This window comes from Haliotis rufescens, unplaced genomic scaffold (genome assembly GCF_023055435.1).
Source record: "Haliotis rufescens isolate VD_foot unplaced genomic scaffold, xgHalRufe1.0.p SCAF_2, whole genome shotgun sequence".
NCBI lineage: Eukaryota > Metazoa > Mollusca > Gastropoda > Lepetellida > Haliotidae > Haliotis > Haliotis rufescens.
In genome coordinates this window covers 77141503-77163747 of record NW_025963890.1, presented here as the reverse complement: position 1 = coordinate 77163747, position 22245 = coordinate 77141503, and the positions used below count along the sequence as shown (strand labels likewise).

Here is a 22245-nt window from a genome sequence, read left to right as displayed (position 1 = left end):
TTAAGCTTAAGCTTTGGCGTTGTAGCTAGTGACAGGTTGTAGTGTTTTGTACATTCAACCTACGTTACGTCAAAAGGTGAAGGCTGTTGTCTTATGTTTACTCGTCTATCCATTCTGTCTCATGTCAGGGCTTATGGATTGTGTGGCTAAATCAGTGAAAAAGAACATGCAGAAACAATACAACAGAACATGGTGTGGTCGCTCGTACCGATTGTGTCTGCGTCTTCCTGTCTGTAAATACGTGTACTTCAGCTTGGTCGTGGGTGTTTTCACAAAATGTAAGTTTCCCGTCCCTGCCGCTGTCACCAGGTGACCGTTTATGCAGGAACGTATACGGACGTTTAAACGTTCATACTCTTTGTCATGCCAGGTGAATAACACGAACACCCTCAACGCACAGTGAACGATAGCCACAATAGTCATTCAGAGAGGGTCGTTCAACTCTCTGTCACATTGATAGTCACGTGAAGGCAGAATAAGTTTCCTGGTGACTGGAGACTCGCCGCCATGGAGGGGGTCAGAGTCGTTGTCCTGCTCTGTGTCTATGTGCTGCACTTAACATCAGGTAGGTGGTTATCTTATAACTTAGAAGGAAAGTCCTTTGTATCAATTGTATCATAAAAATGGATTTCAAGGAATTTACTGACATGTGATGAGCGATGCGGTTTCATTATTGCGTCTGCTCCTGTAGAACATCTAAAACACGCCTCTTTGATTGAAATAGTTTGAAATGAAAGTAACATTGTTTTTTTTATAAATAACATGATCATTATTTGGGGAAAAAACATGTTGCTTGATCAGGACTTGAGGAGCTAAAGTTATACCTGTGCAATAGACTCTAAATGTCTTTGTACTGGTTATGAGATTGCCTATTTACCTTGTAGAAGTAAAGTATGGCTGGGCGTTATTAATCTTGCTCACGTCTATACATGCCGCATTAGCCCACAGTGAATATAATCTGTTTCTCTCTCAGCCTCTGTCTTTCTCTCTCTCTCTCTGTTTCTCGTTCTCTCTCATCAGAACTAATATATATTACAGCACGTTGCAAAGACCCTTTCGGCTTTTGAACGACCTCGGATCTTATGCTGACAAACCAAACATCATGAGATGGGACATTCTTGGATTAATACCCATGAGCATTGAACTTAGAGAGACCTAGGGCGATGGGCCACTGGGTCACTCGTAGTTAGAAATACGTTGATTCCGGAGTAAGCTGGGATATTTATATTCTTTATATGGGTCATGTGGTGCCATTGTCCACATTGCGAACGTAAAACATATAAACTACTTCCCTGGGGGCTATAGCGCGGGAATGTAGCTTCACAGTGATCAGCTGTGAGAAAGAGCATGTGATACGATGAACGAGCAGCCCTGGTACAAGGAACATTTGTACATTGTATACTAACCATGTCATGACTTTTGCAATTTGTCATGGTTCAGAAATAGGGGTGTGCTTAACTTTATTCTTTGTGTTTATAATGTAAATGTGTTATAAATATATATCTGTGATCATCACTTGATTACATTATTCGAACATATTGTAATCACAGTCTGTGTTCTTTACGATGTTATTGCCATGCCCCTTGTCCACATGCGGTAGAAGGCAGCGCGAATACATTCAATTTGTGTCAAAACAAGAAAAGTAATCGCGCTAGTGCAACCGTTTTGCACGTGTATCTGATTATTATGCATCATCTCTGGTCAGAACACAATGACGCACTTTCTGGTCAGTATACAAACAAACCCTTTCTGATCATTTAACATCTTCCCTGATCAGTACACAAGAACACAACCTCTGGTCAGAAAACAAGCACATCGTTTATGGTCAGTACACAAACTCGTCCTCTCTAGTCAGTACACAACACGTCCTCTCTAGTCAGTACACAATGACGCCCTCTCTAGTCAGTACACAACACGTCCTCTCTAGTCAGTACACAATAACGCCCTCTCTAGTCAGTACACAACACGTCCTCTCTAGTCAGTACACAATGACGCCCTCTCTTGTCCGTAATAATGACGTCCTCTAGTCTTTAGAAAGTAATAAAGGACAGCCTCTCTTGTCAACACACAAACGCGCCCTCTCTAGTCAGTAACAAAGACACAGTCACATTCTCTCTTGTCTATAATAATGACATCCCCTCTAATCAACACACAGGCACGTCTTTTGAGGTCAATACAAAAAGATGTCAGTCATCTATAGTCAGTACACAAGCACCTCCTCTCTGGTCAACACACAAGGACATCAACTTTAGGCAGTAGTGGAAACGTCCTCTCTAGTCAGTACACAATGACGCCCTCTCTAGTCAGTACACAATGACGCCCTCTCTAGTCAGTACACAATGACGCCCTCTCTAGTCAGTACACAATGACGCCCTCTCTAGTCTTTAGTAAGCAATAAAGGACGTCCTCCTCTCTGGTCAACACACAAGGACATCATCTTTAGTCAGTAGTGAAGAGCGTCTTCTCTAGTCATCATCATACCCTCCCTGGTCAGTATACAAATTCGTCCTATCCAGTCAGTTCTCAAACACGTCCACTCTGATAAGTGCGCAAGAACGTCCACTATCGTCAATAAACAAGCATTAACCCATCAGTCAGTTATGCGGGACGTCCTCTCTGGTCACGATACAAGCACATTCTCTATTGACCGTAATAATGACGTCATCACTAGCCAGTACACAAGTACGTCCTGTCTGTACACAGGGGCGTCTTCATTTGCTAGCACACAAACATGGTTACTTGTGATACCCAATTCATGACAACATGCAATTCCCATTGTCACATCACTCGATGAGGAAACTGTTTTACTTAACAAGAAATGACAAATATCCTCTTTGTATTTCCTCTATTCTGGGGCATCATGAATAACATTTTGTGGCCAACTTACAGTTTAATCTTGATAACACAAACTCCATGGGTGATCAAGATTGTCACCAGATATTTGATTAGATAAGCTCTACAAAGACTGAGTAAGTGACTGTGTTACTTTGTTTCATTATCATGTCATCATATCCAGAATATCTTCGCAGGGTTTCCGGTATAGCATTGATCACCAGTAACCTTCGCTTGACGTAAGAGGAAACCAAAATAGACAGATTTCGCTGATTACGTGTTTTCGTGCGCAGATGTCGTAGGCCGTTGCTTGGACAGTGTTTGTGTCCATTATAGCATATTTAAGTTGGAAGGGCAAGTTCATTCTAATGATATACATTGACTACATATGCTCTGTTAATGAGAGACACATTATTTGCTAGGTGTTGTTGAACTGGTAAGGCTTAACCTTCGCGTGTTAGTGTTTGTGAGTGTGTCTGTGTGTGTGTGTGCCTGCCTGTGTCAGTGTGTGTGTGTGTGTGTGTGTGTGCGTGCGTGCGTGCGTGCGTGCGTGCGTGTGTGTGTGTGTGTGTGTGTGTGTCTGTGTCCGCGTGTCTGTGTCCGTGTGTCTGTATGTACTAGCCCGGATTTATATTTTCACGCCACCGTTTAACATGGAAATCCGACACAGTGTACTGGCTCTGAGTGACAGTGATGTCATAAGACATCGAGTTATGTCATTAGACTTGACGTGATATCATTAGACTAGCAGTGGTATCATTTGACTGAAAGTAATGTCCACAGAGTTGAATTTTCACTTTCGCCTCATGGCCCGCGATCCAACCACCCAGGTGTCTGTGTAATCTCAAGGTACATGCAGCTCGAGTGTCACTGTAGTATTAAGTATGTTTGTAGGAGTATAGCATCTCGGGTTACTTGTATTATTGACTCAAGTGATAATGACCCTTTGGACAAGGGGGCCATCAGCTATCTTCAGGTGATTCCATGGGCCATGGACTGATCGACGGCTCAACACTGCCAACAATAACAAGACACTGAGCAGAAGCAAGAAGTTGCGTTTAATGCGTCACCAGAAAGTACCAATTTGGAGGTATTCTACGATACATACACGAACACACGACAGACACAGGGGGGACGCGCTGTGATGAACAGTATACCTGCATAATGATGTACACGTTCGACTGTATCTACATGAGGGCTTTGGTAAAACACAATCTACACGTGACCAACACATGGTCACATGATATAACACGGTATCTACAAATATATATAGAGCATATCATCAACACAGGTCCATGTTGTATTGCACCATATACATGTAACATTAGCTAAATGATGATAAATATAGTGCATTGTCTATGATATACTCTGTACCTATGTGAACATGACGAAATGCAGTGTAAAGATCACATGATGCCTAATTTGTTTGTATATGACATAGCCTTGAGCTGCATGCAGAAGTTGGAGAATGTAGGGAAACCAGGTTCTTTGTTAGAAAGTCTAAATTACGCAGAGAATCAGATTTCTTTTTCAGTGTCTCAATTCGCAATTTTAGATAACTCTGTTTCCTCTGTTATACCAAAACATGAGTGGACAATTATATTTGGCGAACTACACCAGTCCACATGCTTGGTCTGGTCAGTGTTCAACAGCTCCCACCAAGAAGTACTTCCATATTATTATTAATTGACATCATATTCTCCTCCGACCTGACGTGACCGGATGTTCTGATAATTGTTAGTGACGATATAGCTGAAAACTTGACTATAAACCTTAACTCACCCACTCACTCTTATGAACTGTCATCTGCTGTCAGTCATTCAGTCAGTTTTACGCCACTTTTAGCAATATTCCATCGATTCCACAGCAGGGGACTGATGTCATTGCAACAGTAACTTGCTCGCATCAGACACATGTTGCCAAATGGATATATTCGACCCTTCTACAACAAATAATGTATGGTAACATAGATGAGGTCTTAATTTAATAAAACAATTATTTTCTGGATAACAAAATGAAGGCTGTGTTTCATCCTTTTCATCGGCGAGCTAGCAGCTACTTAGACATAAACAGTACCACTAAGAGACTTCTTAACATTTTCTTCAAGAAGCTTTTTTCGCACTTATTGAGAATCTGTAAAGAAGAAAAATGCGTTGCGTGAGGATTCTTTTCCTGGTTACGGGAAATATTCAAAGTACAGGAAAAACAAAGATATAACCCACAGCCCATGAAGTAAAATGTCCCGAGTCGGATAGTTCTGATATTTCGACTGGTCGCAGAAAAAAAGGCATGAAGTCATTATAGGTTATAAGGTTGAAAAACAGAGCAGACAAGTGGCGCTTACTTATCGAGAAAGAAACATACTGTGCACAATGCAGAAAACACGGCACGTCCTAACCATATGACTGCTGCACTAGTCCAGGGTGAATTGTGTGACAAGTACGCGAGACTCGTGCTACGTACTACTGAAATGTAAAGTAGTCTTGCATATCTTAGTCTATAATCAGGAAATGCCCCAATCGTCTCATGGTTTGTGTACATCACTGATGATTAGCTATTGAACATTTGTCTACACTGAGATGCACTGGTTACCAATGTATGTGATGTAAGGATGTCGAATACATGCCAAATATAACAAGTTGTGCAAGTGATTCATGTATAGGCGACCCCGGTCACACTCTGACATGAATAGTACAACACCCTTCCAGACACCCTTTAAATATATATAAGGCGAAATATATATGTTGTAATCAATAGTTGATGTCCTCAATGGTACGTCGTCATGGCTGACCGCGTCTGATCTAACCGAGATGGCAGCTACCCTGCTACCACTGTCGTTATGTCAACCTCTCTCCGTGGGTCACATCCACGCTAAGTGGCGTAATGTAGGGAAAAGAACTGTTGACACGCTACCCAACTGTCCTACAATGTATCCTTAGGTTGCTCAACACCGAAGCTGTGTGGCTTGAGAGTTATAAACACGCTCAATAGATGTGCAGTGAGCGTAACGTTTGACACAGTTTGGCCGGATATTTCACTTCCTCGTTGCTCAACATGGCGGGTGTCGGGGTACTCGGTGTGGTTGTGATAGTGGGGTGGATACAGCTGACACGGAGTGAGAAGAACAGATCCGTCTATTTCGAGGATATGTGTATGTATTCCTCGAGTATGTAGACATCACTGAGAGCTAGCTATTATTTATTTTACTATAAAGAAATCAGATGGGTAGCATTCTACGTCTAACGAATCAATTTTGGAAAAGATCGGTCCACCATTTGCATGTGCAGAGAAAACGTACCAATCACAGCTAAACTAAGCTAATCTAAATCAGAGATAGTGACGTTAATGGTTGCACTTATGTTCCATGTTACGAACCCAAACTAACTGTAAATAATTACAACAAAGGGTTGTACTTGGATAATATAACTCACATACAATTTCAATCTTTTGTTATCTTATTAATGTTGTTGTCCTTGAATGTACATATACATATGCTCTCTGCCTCATGGCATTCATTCACCTGATGAAGGAGTAAGCATATACTCCGAAACGTTGTGTTCCTCATAATAAAGAAGTTGACATCCATATATTCTCTTCTTTATGGTTAGTTGACGTTTTATATTTTATGATTAATGAAATGTTTTTGGTTTGCTTTTGTGTATATCGAATCAGACCGCTTACCGTCGAGCCATAATGGCTTCTGTCGTTGTTCATGCAAACAGTCGACTTCTAACAGACTAACATTAATTAAATATTTACTGGAACACCAGCCACTGGATGTGCACGGGCATGTGGGACATCATCAGCTATATTGCCCAATGTGGTGTCAATGGAAGTAGGCACATGTGCCAAAAAGCACCGCATTCGCTGTTCAAAGAAGGAACACATTGATCAGTGTTCTGTCATAATTTCGTCAAAGGTGAAAATGTATCAACACAATGCTCATTATTCTGTATATAAATGCCTAACCCATGAACACAGTGTACAGGCGCTTCTATTGGACCAGGAAGTTTGATATCGCTCATGTGAAGTAGGAGACGTCTGTGAGCAGCTAGTCGTCACTATGCAGGGCAGCCTGTACACCCTGTTTACTGACTGTGTAATGAATGTATTGATACCTTCTGAGCCAGAGGCTTTTGTGATAATGAGGGACGAGGGAAAGGATATACTATTTTTTAAGTTTTTACGAGTAGCTCGAGATCACTACTATATACTATCTGTGTAGTTTTCTAGAGGAAAATTGAATTATTTTATTGCAAATGTAAACCTTGTAACGTAAATTCTCCCAACTTAACACTCAGGGACGTTTCACCACCTCTTGCATTTGCGACTTATATCTTTAAAAATATAAACAAAAAATATTGATGCCAACTAAATTAATATGATGATATACAAAATCAACTTCAACAAAAGATATCCTTTAAATCTAAAAGACTGTTTGGGAATAGAAAGAATACACACTGACCAACTAACTAAAATCGCGTTTTGCGAAACAAATGTTTTTGATTGGCAAGTGTTAAATGACAAAATTTACAATTTATACAGATTCAAGAGATTAACGGCAAGAAGCGATATTAATTCCATAAATGACCCTCTGTCTTTATTTTGTAATGTCAATGTAGAACTTAGGTAAATAGGAAGTTAGTTTGTGTACGGGCTAGACACTTACGATAGAGACAAGTAAAAGGAAGGTAACTCCTGAATGACAATATATACGTCAAAGTATTATGTTCACTGCAGTGAAATATCAAATGTCATCTTCACTGGAGTAGAATATTAAATGTTATGTTCACTACAATGAAAATACTACATTTCCCAACTTCAGAAAACTCTTTCACTCTGAAGTATACTAATTCATGGCAAAATTGTGTTTTGAAGTGTCCCCATTAGTAAGGTAGCATAGTCTATCCACTAGCATGTTTATCATAGGGTCTACAATTAAGCCAACTTCACACAAGGTGGCTAAATCGGGGAAATAGAACATGCAGAACTAATACAACAGATCATGGTGTGGTCGCTCGTAAATACCGATTGTGTCTGCGTCTTCCTGTCTGTATATACGTGTACTTGGTCGTGGGTGTTTTCACAAAATGTGACTTTCCCGTCCCTGCCGCTGTCACCAGGGGATCGTATATGCAGGAACGTATATGGACGTTTAAACATTCATTATCTTTGTCATGCCAGGTGAATAACACGAACACCCTCAACGCACAGTGAATGGTAGCAACAATAGTCATTCAGAGAGGCTCTTTTAACTCTCTGTCACATTGATAGTCACGTGAAGGCAGAATAAGTTTCCTGGTGCACAGACTCGTTGTCCTGCTCTGTGTCTATGTGCTGCACTTTACATCAGGTAGGTGTCTATCGTATAACTTAGAAGGAAAGTCCTTTGTATAAATTGTATAATAAAAATGGATTTCAATGAACTTACTGACATGTGATGAGCGATGCGGTTTCATTATTGCGTCCACTCCTGTAGAACACCTAATACATGCCTTTGTTTTATAAATGACATGATCATTATTTAGAAAAAATCATGTTGCTACAACAGGACTTAAAGAGCTTAAGTTATACCCGTGCAAAAGACTCTAAATGTCTTTGAACTGGCTGTGAGAGTGCCGATTTACCTTATAAAAGTAAAGTATGTCTGGGCGTCATTTAACGTGTACACGTGTATACATGCCGCTTTAGCCCCCAATGAATATATGCCGTGTGTGTGTGTAGCAAAGACCCTTTCGGTTTTTGAACAACCTCGGATCTTATGCTGACAAACCAAACATCATGAGATGGGAGAATCTGGCATTAATTACCAGGAGCATCGAACTAAGTGAGACCTGGGGCGGTGGGCAAAGTCTATGTTGTTGCCGATGTCATTGCCGTGCTCCCGGTCCACATGCAACGCGAAGGCAACGCGAATACGTTCAATTTGTGTCAAAACAAGAAAAGTAATCGCGCTAGTGCGACCGTTTTGCACGTGTATCTGGTGTACCTGGTCATTACACACACAAACCCTTTCTGATCACTTAACATTTTATCTGATCAGTAAAAAAACACAACCTCCTGTCAGCACACAAGCACATCCTCCCTAGTCAGTACACGATGATGCCATATCTAGGCATTACATAATTACGCCCTCTCTGATCAGTACACAATGACGTCCTCTCTGGTAAGTAAAAAGGACGTCCTCTTTGGTCAACACACACACGCGCCCCCTCTGGTCAGTAACAAAGACAGAATGACATTCTCGTTTCTCAGTAAGACAATGACGTTCTCTCTCATCAACACACAAACACGTCTTCTGTGGTCAGCACACAAAGATGTCATCCGTAGTCAGTAAACGAGCACCTCCTCTCTGGTCAACACACAATGACATAATCTTTAGTCAGTAATGAAGTACGTCCCCTTTGGTCATTTCACAATCATACCCTCCTTGGTCAGTTTACAAATTCGTCCTATCCAGTCAGTTCTCAAGCACGTCCACTCTGGTCAGTGCACAAGTACTTCCACTATCGTCAATAAACAAGCATATCCTCTTCAGTCAGTTATGCGGGACGTCCTCTCTGGTCACGATACAAGCACATCCTCTTTAGTTTGTAATAAATGACGTCATCACTGGCCAGTACACACGTTCATCCTGTCTGTACACAGGGACGTCTCCATTGGTTAGCACACAAGCATTGTTACTTGTGGTGTCCCATTCATGACAACATGAGGAGACCCTTTTACTTAACAAGTAATAACAAATATATATCGCTCGTCACTACATCGCTGAAATATTGCGATTGTGACGTTAAGCTTAATCTAACTCACTCATTCCAAGATTCGCCAAATTCAAAAATATCAATACTATATTGCTATCTATTACTTAAGTCCATCATGTAAGTCCTTGTACATACATAGTACATCCCTAGCTGTGAGATAACGTGCTGGGTTTAAATTTCCGTTTGGAAGTTATATCAGAATTCGGCCTACTTTAAAAGAACGTGATGCTTGCACATAATATGTCTCCATTATAGCATATTTAACTTGGGAGGTCAAGTTCATTCTCATGGTCATACGTTCAGTACATATGCTCTATTAATGAAAGACACATTTTTACTGGGTGTTGTTGAACTGGTAAGGCTAAACCTTCCCGTTAAAGTGTTAGTGTTAGTCTGTGTTAGTGTGTTAGTGTGTGTGTGCGTGTGCGTGTGCGTGTGCGTGCGTGCGTGTGTGTGTGTGTGTGTGTGTGTGTGTGTGTGTGTGTTTGTGTGTGTGTGTGGCTGTGTATGCGTGTCTGTGTGTGTGCGTGTGTCTGCATGTACTAGCCCGGTTCACGCCACCGTTAAAAATGGATACCTGATGAATTTTATGCCTGCAGTATGTGATGTAACACGACATACACGTACTTCTATATAATCATTAGGTCTGCGGCTAAACACAATATACACGTGACCAACACGTGGTCATATCATATTACATGGTATCTACAAATGTATATAAAGCATATCATCAACACAGGTCCATGTTGTATTGCACGTTAACATGTAACATTAGCTTAATGATAATAAAGATATAATGGTCTAAGATATTCTCTGTGCCTACATGTACATGATGAAATGCAGTGTACACATCACATGATGCCTGAAATGTTGGTATATGACCTAGCCGTGAGCCGCATGCAGGAGGTGGAGAATGTAGGGAACACAGGTTGATTGATAGAAGGTCTGAATTACGCAGAGAATCAGATTTCATTTTCATTTTCTCAATTTGCAATTTTTGGTACCTCTGTTACCTCTGTTATTCCACAACATGGGTGGACAATTAAATATGGCGGGCTGCACCAGTCCACATGCTTGGTCTGGTCAGTGCTCAACAGCTCCCACCAAGAAGTATTTTCATATTATTATCAACTGACATCTTATTCTACCCTATCCTGACATGACCGGATGTGGGTCTCTTCTAATAATTATTGTTAGTGACGATATAGCTGAGATATTACGGATGTGACGATAAACCTTAACTCACTCACTCACTCTTATAAACTGTCATCTGCTGTCAGTCATTCAGTCAGTTTTACGCCACTTTTAGCAATATTCCAGCAATTCCACAGCAGGGGACTGATGTCATTGCAACAGTAACTTGCTCGCATCAGACACATGTTGCCAAATGGATATATTCGACCCTTCTACAACAAATAGTGTATGGTAACACAGATGAGGTCTTAATTTAATAAAACAATTATTTTCTGGATAACAAAATGAAGGCTGTGTTTCATCCTTTTCATCGGCGAGCTAGCAGCTACTTAGACATAAACAGTACCACTAAGAGACTTCTTAATATTTTCTTCAAGAAGCTTTTTTCGCACTTATTGAGAATCTGTAAAGAAGAAAAATGCGTTGCGTGAGGATTCTTTTCCTGGTTACGGGAAATATTCAAAGTACAGGAAAAACAAAGATTTAACCCACAGCAATATTCTAGCAAATCCACAGCAGGGAATTGATGTCATTGCAAAAGTAACTTGTGGGTCATCAGACACATGTTGCCTCATGGATATATTCGACCCTTCTACAACAAATAATGTATGGTAACACAAATGCGGTTTTAATTTAATAAAACAATTATTTTCAGGAACAAACAAAATAAAGGCTGTGTTTCATCATTTTAATCGGCGAGCGAGCAGCTACTTAGTCATATTTCATTAAACAGTACCTCAAAGAGACATCTTTAAATTTTCTTCAAGAAAAGTGAGAATCTGTAAAGAAGAAAAATGCGTTGTGTGAGGATTCTTTTCACGGTTACGGGAAATATTCAAAGTACAGGAAATACAAAGATTCAACCCATAGCCCATGAAGTAAAGTCGGATAGTTCTGATATTTCGACTGGTCGCAGAAAAAAGGCCTGAAGCCATTACATGTTATAAAGTTGATAAAAACAGAGCAGTGAGAGAATATAAGTGGCGCTTACATATCGAGAAAGAAACATACTGTGCACAGTGCAGAAAACACAACACGTCCTAACCATAACAGTGTTACAATTGTCCAGGGTGAATTGTGTGACAAGAATATCTTAGTCTGACATCCCGAAATATTCCCATAATCTCATGGTACGTATGTGTACATCACTGATGATTAGCTATTGTACATTTTTCTAAACTGGTTACCAATGTCTGTGATATAAGGATATCGAATACATGTCCAATAAAACAAGTTATGCAAGCAATTCATGTAAAGACGACCCCGGTCACACTCTGACATGAATAGTACAACACCCTGCCAGACACCCTTTATATATATTAGGCGAAATATATATGTTGTAATGAATAGTTAATGTCCTCGCTGATACGTCGTCATGGCTGACAGCACCTGATCATGACTGAGATGGCAGCTACCCTACTACAATGATGTCAACCTCTCTCTGTGAGTGATATGCATTCCTAGTAGGGTAATGTAGGGAGTAGAGCTTTGACACGTTACCCAACTGCCTTACATTGTATCCTAAGATTGATCAAAACCGAAGCTGGCTGGCTACGGCACTGGCATGACATTCCATTAATATTTGATAAGCAAATAAATAACGCCTCTTTATGTAACTCGATGATACTCAAAAGGGAGAACGCCATAACAAGTCATTCTCTACGGTGAACCGCTTGTGACCTGGCTGATATATATATTACCGTACATCAGTGAATGCCATGAATAGAGTAATAGTGTTCCTGTTGTAGGTTATCACGGTGGTGAGGTTTCATGGTTGAGAAGAGCGGCTCCTGTACAAAATGCTTGTGTTATGCACTTCGGTGAGTGTCTGATAAATCTTTGTCGACTTCATTGCAAAGAAAGTTAAGTAAACATTTCATAACCAGTCTCTTTAGAAGATTCAACATAAACGCATGCTACATTTGATAATGAGGCTTTATTTGACTGGTTTATCCAATCACCTGCTGATAACACCTTGTTTCTCGTTTTGACAACACGATGTTTAGAACACAACATTCGGCAAATCTGGTATGGTGATGTATCCCAAATTTACAAAATGTCATTCAGCGTAACGTTCAAGCTATCTTTAATTTCTGAAGAATATTTAATATGTATTTCAGTCACTTCGTTCCAAGATTGCATGCCAAGGTTATTTTTGGAAAATTGAAATGTGAATAAGATTTTAAGTTCCTCGTACAGAAAGATACTGTAATGTTCGATAATCTGCATATCCTCAATTGCTAACAAGTTTTTACGAAATTCGGAATATTTACAAATTACCTAACACTTACAAACGATGCTTCATTAAGTGGCATTCGAGGGGCGTTCAATAAGTGTTAGAACTTCAATATAAGACTAAGTCGCAGAATATCTTTTGCACTCATATTCTTCAATATAGTCTTCATTTTAGAGTGTAATGAACCCCCTAGATGCAACAAGGACACATATGTCCCTCCTCTTCAACCCTCACTTTGAAGTGGAACAAAATTCAAAATACATCACGCAAACTAATACACTTGGCAGTTTTGAATTCACACTTCTGTTTATCATTTGCTTGTCATTTTAGGCAAAGCTAAATTACTGAAAGTGACTTCTGAAAATTAGGTACATTTTAAATCTAGCCAAATCACAATTCAGGGCGTTATTTACTCTGTGTTTGGAAATCTAAATATTGGATATTTACTCGAATAATTAAAGTAGAAAAATAGCATATTAGTGACCACGGGTATTATAATTCTGGAACGTGGCTAATCGTTTTGAATGTTTTTGAAAATACGCATACACGAACGCCGAAGTGTACGTTCCGCCATATTGGATTGTGTTTACAAAATGTCGGTTATGAGACGCCTATTCGATCAGGTATTTTTCAAACTCAGATGCTATACATGCATCCCTGAATTCCTCATATATTTTAGAAACTAATGACAAATGTGTCACCAATGCAAATTATCTAGATGAAATCATGTGAAATAAATGAGGCGTGGAAACGAACACTGTGCTCGGAAAACTGTACTTGCTGAAATGTAAACAAAGCAAAATATTCAGATTTTACACTGTGTTGCATGTTTAGAGGTATTTTCGTCTAATTGTTGCATACAGTGGCTCGATCACGCGTTTGAGAATATTCATGGGAAGAGTATCGTTGCACTGTTAATTGTATTCCAACTATATACATTACAATGGTGTGGTAAATTCAATAGAAACCGGAAGGTTTCCGTCCTGTGTGACGCCGTGACTGACGCTAAATCACGCACAACGACGACGGTAGTTATATGCATTTCTGACAAATTCACTTTGCTACATTTGAAAAAATGGTAAACAAATAACAGTACGCAGATTGTCAGAATCTTTCTTATTACTTACGTGACACATTTATGTATATACGATCCCTCAATCAACGAATATCCTCCTCTGGAAATCCCGCGTACTGGTGTCAGTGAACACGCCATTTTGCAAAAGTCGGTCACCGGTACTGATGTCATATGGAAGTAAAAATTGCTTTGAACTTTTAACTCGGCATCCAGCATGTTCTTTGTTTTTGTCTTGATTGCAATATATTCATCAACTTGATAATCCACAGACATGGCGGAAATCATTTTGTGTAAGATCACATTATTAGTGAGTAGTAAGCAGTACATGGGACGACGTCACTTATGACAATGGTGTTATGTATTAATGCGCCACTGCGATCAGGAGAATATACAAAAAGCATCGATCCCATGCTAAACAGGTGCGAGTTTAGATGAAAGAAACAGATTACTTTACTCGTGTCTGTGAATCAATCAATCTTTATTGTATGAAAGGCCATTGGCCCATATACACATACAGATAAACAATATAAGTTACAGCTGTACAGCGCATTATATAATTATTGGATAACTAATACGATGCTTGACATGTAATAGAGGTATTGTAATAATACAATTTCGCTTGTTAGATACGTTTTGAAACAACTCGTTGTAAGATCAATGGTATCTGATAGACACTCGTGTAGTGATCTGTATTTGTCTGTATATCGTCCTACAAGTACACTGAACATTCACCTGAAATACAGTTCATTGAATGGAACTACATTTGCATCTCTTTTGTGACTCAGTACATGAACGCCAATGAAAAGCAAAATATATGTGGACATGAATTGAATGGACCAGTAATGAGTGAGTGAGTATGGTTTTATGCCGCTTTTAGCAATATTCCAGTAATATCATGGCGGGGGACACCAGAAATGGGCTCCACACATTGTACCCATGTCGGGAATCGAACCCGGGTCTTCGGCGTGACGAGCGAACGCTTTAACCACTAGGCTACCCGACCGCCCCGGACCAGTAATGACACCAGGTGTTGGCAAAAAGGCTAATGATGTCCTGCAGTGTCAAAGTGGGAATGAGTTTTAGTTCTCTCAGGACCAATAGGCAGAGGTGACAATGAAAAATCAATTCATTTTCTTAACATGAGCAAATTCGTTTGTATGGATAGCATATCATCAGTGTTTAATGAATCAAACTTATTCAGAAAAAGTTTTAATGTTGAATTAGACAATTAGGTCTACAGTGATAGATGACATGGAGGAATGATTATCCCGTTGCATTGAGAAAGGATGTTTATGATCATATAATTACAGTGGACTCTCTAGATATTTAGTAAATTACATTGGGTTTAATCTATCCTTGAATCAAGGATACATTACATGACATAATAAATGAGTGTCAGGCAGATTTGCGAAAATGAAGGTTAAACAGATGATATTATGTTTGTCTTCCGCTCTTTGTTTTGAGAATAACCAAGAATACCACACATTGAGCATTGGTTTTATATATTTTCGTTAAGGTAGAATTAAGCTTAGCTATATTTTGTAGGAATTACTGACGAATACTGCACATGTTAAACTGTTCCTAATTCTACAAGTAAAACAAGTTTGGAAATAAATAACGTCAACAACAGAGAATTATAATAGTGTCCATTATCCTCTGAAACAGATTACATTGGTCGTATAAGCCAAACCAGCCGGTATATACACAATAGCAGATTGTGTGATGGTATTTGCGGCCTATTTTTGCACTCTGCAACATTCCAGCTCTCTGACGACGGCCTGTAAATAATCGAGCTACAAACCAGTTATTGATATTGTGAACAACAATCCACGCCGTCGGAGTACGATTTAACGTAATTAACCAATTCACCGAGTCTGACCTCTCAATCCATTCAGTCTCCTCTTACAACCACCATGGATTGATGGACATTTTTGTTTAAACCCAGTGTCCCCACGGATAATAAATTAGATAGTTCAAGAAAGTATTGATTGTGGACTGATAAAAGTTTTATTACAGATGGAATAGATGATATCATCCTACTCTGGTTTGCATACTACCGTAAACTACATATAAAACGAACACGCTTATAAAGAACTGACCGATATTACGAACTTATCTTTAGTCCCGGCCATTTGTTGTAAATATGCTTTATATATCCTTACAACGAACTGAGGTTATTACGAACCACAATTAGCGGTCCCTTTGAGTTCGTTATAACCGTAGTATGTAACATTCACGGTGTTTGAAAGCAAGATAAATACAAAAACTGACAAGTGGTTGGGTTAGGTTGCACATATATTTTCTTCAAAAAGACACCATTGTGTAGAAAATAATCACAATAATTCCCCCTCGAAACCGTCTTTGTGTGATATTGCATCAAATGTAAATATGAAACGTAGATTATGTAATGAATTTAATGAGATTGTTCAACACATTGTCAGTGGATGCCCAGCTTGGCACAAACACAGTATCTTAAACGACATGATTGAGTGGTACGACCCAGAATATGTAGAGGGCGTCATGGAAAATGATGACTACAAAATCCTTTGAAATAGGCCCGCATACAGCCCAAGACGTATCCAGGCCAACAAACGTGAACAATCATTGATGTCACTGAATTTTTCTGTCACTTTTGACACTAATGTGATTGACAACATTCAGGAAAAAACATGGCTAATATGCAGACCTTGCTTTCGAAATGTCACGCTTGCATCCCAAGTACCAAGTTGTCGGACTCCCCATTGTTCTCAGTGCCTTAGGTTTGTAGCCTGTTGACTGACATTGGGAGAGTACCCGGGTTTGCTACCAGAAATAAAGCCCTTCTGACAATCTTAGTGATGCAGAAGGCTGCAGGGGACAAGGGCCCTGAGCTGATGATGAGTCTAACAAGCTTGGCTGTGTCCGGATCACCCAAACCCTCTTTGCTGCATTGTTTATTTTAATCTGTACATAATAATGATATTATTAATAATACTGATAATAATAACAGGCTTTTTATATTGTGCATAATTCCACACCGCACTGGTCAATGGATCAACGTGCACTAAAGAATCTTTCTCAGCTTCCTGGTGAGTAAACAAACCGAGATGCCTGTGTACCTGGTACCCATTTACTACTGGGTCAACACAGGCAGATTTCAAACAAAGACACTTGCCCAAAGAAGCGCCACGTGTGTTACATGTGCTTCAGTGTGGGATTCGAAACTCGAGAAATTCTCGGGAACCAAATTGCCGAAAGGTTGACTCTCCATGACCAACGTTGCTTGACTTCACAAATTTGTGTTTCCAGTTCTTCTGTTCTAGGCTCAGTAGGTAGACAATTTTCATGTGGTTATTCGTTTTTTCGACGTATAAATCGTTGGTGCGGACTTTTGTACATGCACGGACACATCTGTATTTTTTAAAATGCAACGCTGTGGTTATTTGGTGAAAACGAACGCATGGGTATCTCTACGACCCAACAGCTTATAACAAGGGTAGAGTGTAGAGTAGTGAGTTTTGCTGATTCCCTGCTTGTTACAATTTTTATTATTAAATGGATTAACCCAAACAAAGAACCAAGCTAAATGAAAAAAATCATATTTTAGTCATTAGGCACATTGACTGGAATCATTGTTTCTGAGTAAGCACTTCCTTATCCACATACTGTAGACGTTACAATGACCAACTTGATATAGTATCACAAAGTGTATAGTACAACGATCAAATGTACATCACAGGTAAAACTCTGCTTGATAAACATTTGCTTCCTCAAGGAATGATGACATACTGAAAGAACAAGGTGAACATTTATTTTTTACGGAAAATATGTAGAATGAAGCTTAACATTTAGCAATAGGATGGCATGTTGAGACGTATGAAGAGTTATTGTTCATAAAATCGTATGGTACTTCACCCCATGCTTGTAGAGATGACTTCATTTTTAGGGCTTAGTTGTAAATGTTACTAATGGAAACATACATACATACATGGGCAAATACAAACGAACACCAGCTATCATTACCAGCATCACCTGCTGTTCTTATCATCTTTCCTATGCTGATTTACCATTTTTCTTATTGGTCAGGTGCTGGAACAAACGTTGCTCAGAACAAACCCGCATGGATGAGCACACGCTTCTACTTGAGTCCTCCCGCCAGTGCAGCTGTCGATGGAGTAACACTTGCAGGCAATATTGGATACTCAGTCATCACCCAGCTGCTTAAACAAAGCGCCTGGTGGAAGGTGGATCTACAAACACAAGTACAGTCAGCACTGGTTACCCTGTACTTCAGAACAGACTGTACGTATAGATTCATTTTCGCATTTGATATTAATTTAGTAAACACAATCCTTCGTTCCTGGAACGCCATGAATGTACCTATCATTATATTAGAAACCTGACCACAATGAAATCGCAGTCTCTTTCTGGATATGTGTATTGAAATTCAAAATTGGGCGATTATTTCGATTTTAATGACTATTGATATACCATCAGCTCAAGCTTATGTTTACGTTTTTGTGACAGAAAAGTGTGTTAGGGAACACTGTAAGGATGATGTGGATAATAGTAAGGAACGAGGGAAGAATAAGTATGGCCAGTGATGACACAACAGTGAGTCAGCTTTTGAATCAGTACTGAAAAAATGTAGCCAGTGAAAGTGTCTTGTATGAATGTTCCAGGACAGTTTCCAGTAGCCAAAATATTCGACACAAAACCATTTCATCCTTTTTACTCGACGTATTTGTGTGAAGAATATTATGAGCCGCTATATAATCTATAATAGCCGCTAAACGAGCACCTAACCCTTATGATTGTAAAGGGGTGATCGATCGTAAAGGGGATCCAAGGGCTAAGGATAGAGTTCGGGAAATCTATATGCCACTAAACAGGTACCTAACCCTAATGATTGTTAAGGGGTGCTTGATCGTAAAGGGTGAGTGAGTGAGTGAGTCGGGTTTAACGCCGCTTTTAACAGTATTCCAGTTAATCACGGCATGTCAGCTTAATGTGTGAGGGAAGCCCGAAGTGATGCAGGTCTCAGACCTTTACCACTTCGGTGAAACCCACGAGCACGGGTATGGTGCTGACAAACCTAGAAACATAATCGGGGCGAACCGGGATTCGAACCCACAATCATAGGTTTCTGGTGTGTCCAAGGGACGCAACTCTGCACAGCGAATCGCGGCGCCTAAGACGACTGGGCCTACCGTGCCCCCTGATCGTAAAGGGGATCCGAAGGCTAAGGACAGAGTTCTGGGTAACCTGCCCTAACACTGGCGACATTTGGATGTGTTCAGCGCCAATATATGATATCTCTAATAAAGTGCATTCGTGTGCAAAATTATGAAAATCAATGAACCGAAAAAATAATATATGTATATCACCATCTATCAATGACCCCTAACGTCACATAGCATTGTTTCGCCTGTGTGACTGGCAACAAAATATAACAAATTAAGTCATAGGGTATTGTCACGTGATTGAAAAGTTTATGGTACTGTATTCTAAAGGAAGGCCCAGAAACCTCGTGTTAATTCTATGATGCCCCCTTAAAATCTCCACGTAGTATTTTATAGATGTTTACTTAACTTGATTATTGCTCTGACGCTTCTTTCAGTATTAATGCTATGCTTGGATGATTCAGGTTTATACAAAAGTTATAGTCCACCACGCGGTAGTATAAGTGCCCACGTACAACTATGTTTTCCAAATTGCATAATTAGTAATTAGTAATTCCTTTGTTTTGTTTTGTTGTAGCCTTTTACCAAATCCATCCATGCACACAGAAGTGCGGAGAAGTAATTAATTTTTAAACCTTGAATCTCAATTTTGTCAAACACTTTATAAGACTGTGCCTTAGTGTTGGATCGGTAAACTGATGGCTACTAGAACCTACATCACGTTTGGGGAAGACAGTACAGTTTCATTAATGAGTATGTCCTACATTAAGTAAAGTACATATTTATACTTGTTTCAGACAAGTCAAGACGTAATGGCGTGCAGCTCTACACATCTATGACAAATTCCTCTGATCCCAAAGAAGGAAATCTATGTCACAGTGTAACAGGACGTGCTGACGGTACAGACATACCTGATGTGCTGAGTGTCACCTGTCCCGGGACCTGGCGCTACCTGACTGTCTACACAGAGACTGATAATAATGGATATGGTGCTATGTTAGACTTTGTTGAAGTACAGGTGTGGAGTAAGTATCCTGTTGGGCGTGAATTAGTAAATATATTCAAGAAGCTTCTTTTTTTAAAAATACCAAGTAATAATATTGTGTCATTTTACAGTAAAATACAACTTTATATATTTTACAAACTGATATTACGTAGCCAACTTTTCAGTTTTTTCTTCGTCAGTGAGTATATTTTTGTTGTTTATTATGTGTGAACTAGTTGGGAAGGATTCACCAACCACATCCCACTCGTCGCTTTGGAGAACTGTGTTCAATTACCTTATGTTCCCAAACCCCCAAGATAGTTGTATCGAGTCGGACTACCATGTTTCTTCTGGTAATTTGATATGATGATGATTTTTCAGCGTACTTATATTTCTAATCTATATTAGTGATTTTCCTAAAAACGTAATGAAATTTCGCACCAACTCAGCGTTATTTACAGCGCGGGAGCCTCAACAGTGACTGGTCAAATTGTTCCATACTTAAATATTACTGACAATAGGTTATTGGTATTGTAAATGTATATAGTTAAGCTGCAACTACAATGACATGATACTGGAACATATAATTCTGGATAAAATAACAGTTTCAGAGAGAATTCTTGGGATCATTGCATCATATTTTTTAAAAACATTATATTTGGGTATTTTCTAAGCGAATCATCGGTAGCTCGGGAGAAAACGCGTGTACAGCTGATAGCATTGTTATAGCACACTTGGTTTATGAGAAAATATCTGCAAGTAAAACAATATGTAGCAGATTAGGAAAGACAACATAAATGGAAAGTCATCACGTACAGTTAATTCAAATTTTCATTGACCACGTTTGTTATCACCTGAAGGGAAACATGTAGTTGTTTCTGCCAATAATACTTGAACATTTGTACGTATTTACTCATGGTGTCTGTAAAGGTATGTTTATTTATTCGATAGTACCTAAGACTCTATATATATTGCATTTGCATGGGGAACCGATGTGTACTGGTGTAGTGGTATATTGATCCAAGCCTAGTTGTGGTAACTACATAGTTTGTTTTTGGAGCATGTGCAACACTTTACTCATGTGATCTTTTTCACATTTTGACCGACCGCCATGTTGCATAACATGTTACAAACCTCAGGGATGAGTAAATAAAAGGCTTTTGAACCAGATATTGGACACAATGTCCATAATGATGACAGTTGGTCCTGTGCATCACATTAATAAACAATTATTATTACACGTACACTTTACTTAATAGTGGCATTAATAGATGACTGATAAATAGTCCAGCATGCCACTCTGGATGTTATTAACAAAACTATAACCAATGATGCAAAAACCGCCACTGCAGGAAGAGATCCAGGTAACTACATAGATAACAGTATGACGTTCCTATTTACTAGCATGCTCTTCTGGGTATTATGGATCAAACTGTGACCAATCCTGTGCTGCACGTCACTGCAAGTCGGACTCCAGCTGTGACGTCATAGGAGGACTGTGTGTTGGTGGATGTGCGGCTGGATATCAGGGAACAGACTGTGCTCAAGGTAATGTTTATTCAAATTAGATGTAATTGACGTACTGAATAAAGGCATGTGTTTTTAATTGATTCATCGCCGTGAAAATGAAGTCACGTGAATGCTGCGTGAACTGCGTCGTGCGTTTCATGCTGTAATCCTCCAGAAGTCGGTGTATTGCAGATAAACTCTCCAATAGTCAACAACTAATGCTCACCCTCCAAATCAACTAATGTTCACCCTCCAATAGTTTTATACTCCATAAGCCGATCACGTTAGTCGAACCGTGTTTGTGATCTTTGATAGACAAAACATAGAAACGCACCCTCTCAATCAGTTAAGGAACTACACTCACCATTGGTTTGCATATACCAGTCGACGTTCGAACGTTACCCTGCAACACATAACCACAGTGGCTTTGCAGGCTTTTCTTCTGCCATGGGGGTCACTGGTGGCCCAGTCGTCTATGACGCTGCGATTCG

At 39.6% G+C, this 22245-nt stretch overlaps 1 protein-coding gene across 1 annotated transcript; it reads left to right on the top strand.

Moving 5' to 3' along the window:
• Positions 1 to 507: 507 nt before the first annotated feature.
• Positions 508 to 21996, top strand: LOC124124962. Its single transcript, XM_046488255.1, has 5 exons — positions 508 to 565; positions 18164 to 18379; positions 20058 to 20285; positions 21650 to 21793; positions 21947 to 21996. Exons 1-5 carry the CDS (start codon positions 508 to 510, stop codon positions 21994 to 21996), a joined length of 696 nt encoding a protein of 231 aa, XP_046344211.1.
• Positions 21997 to 22245: the final 249 nt, after the last annotated feature.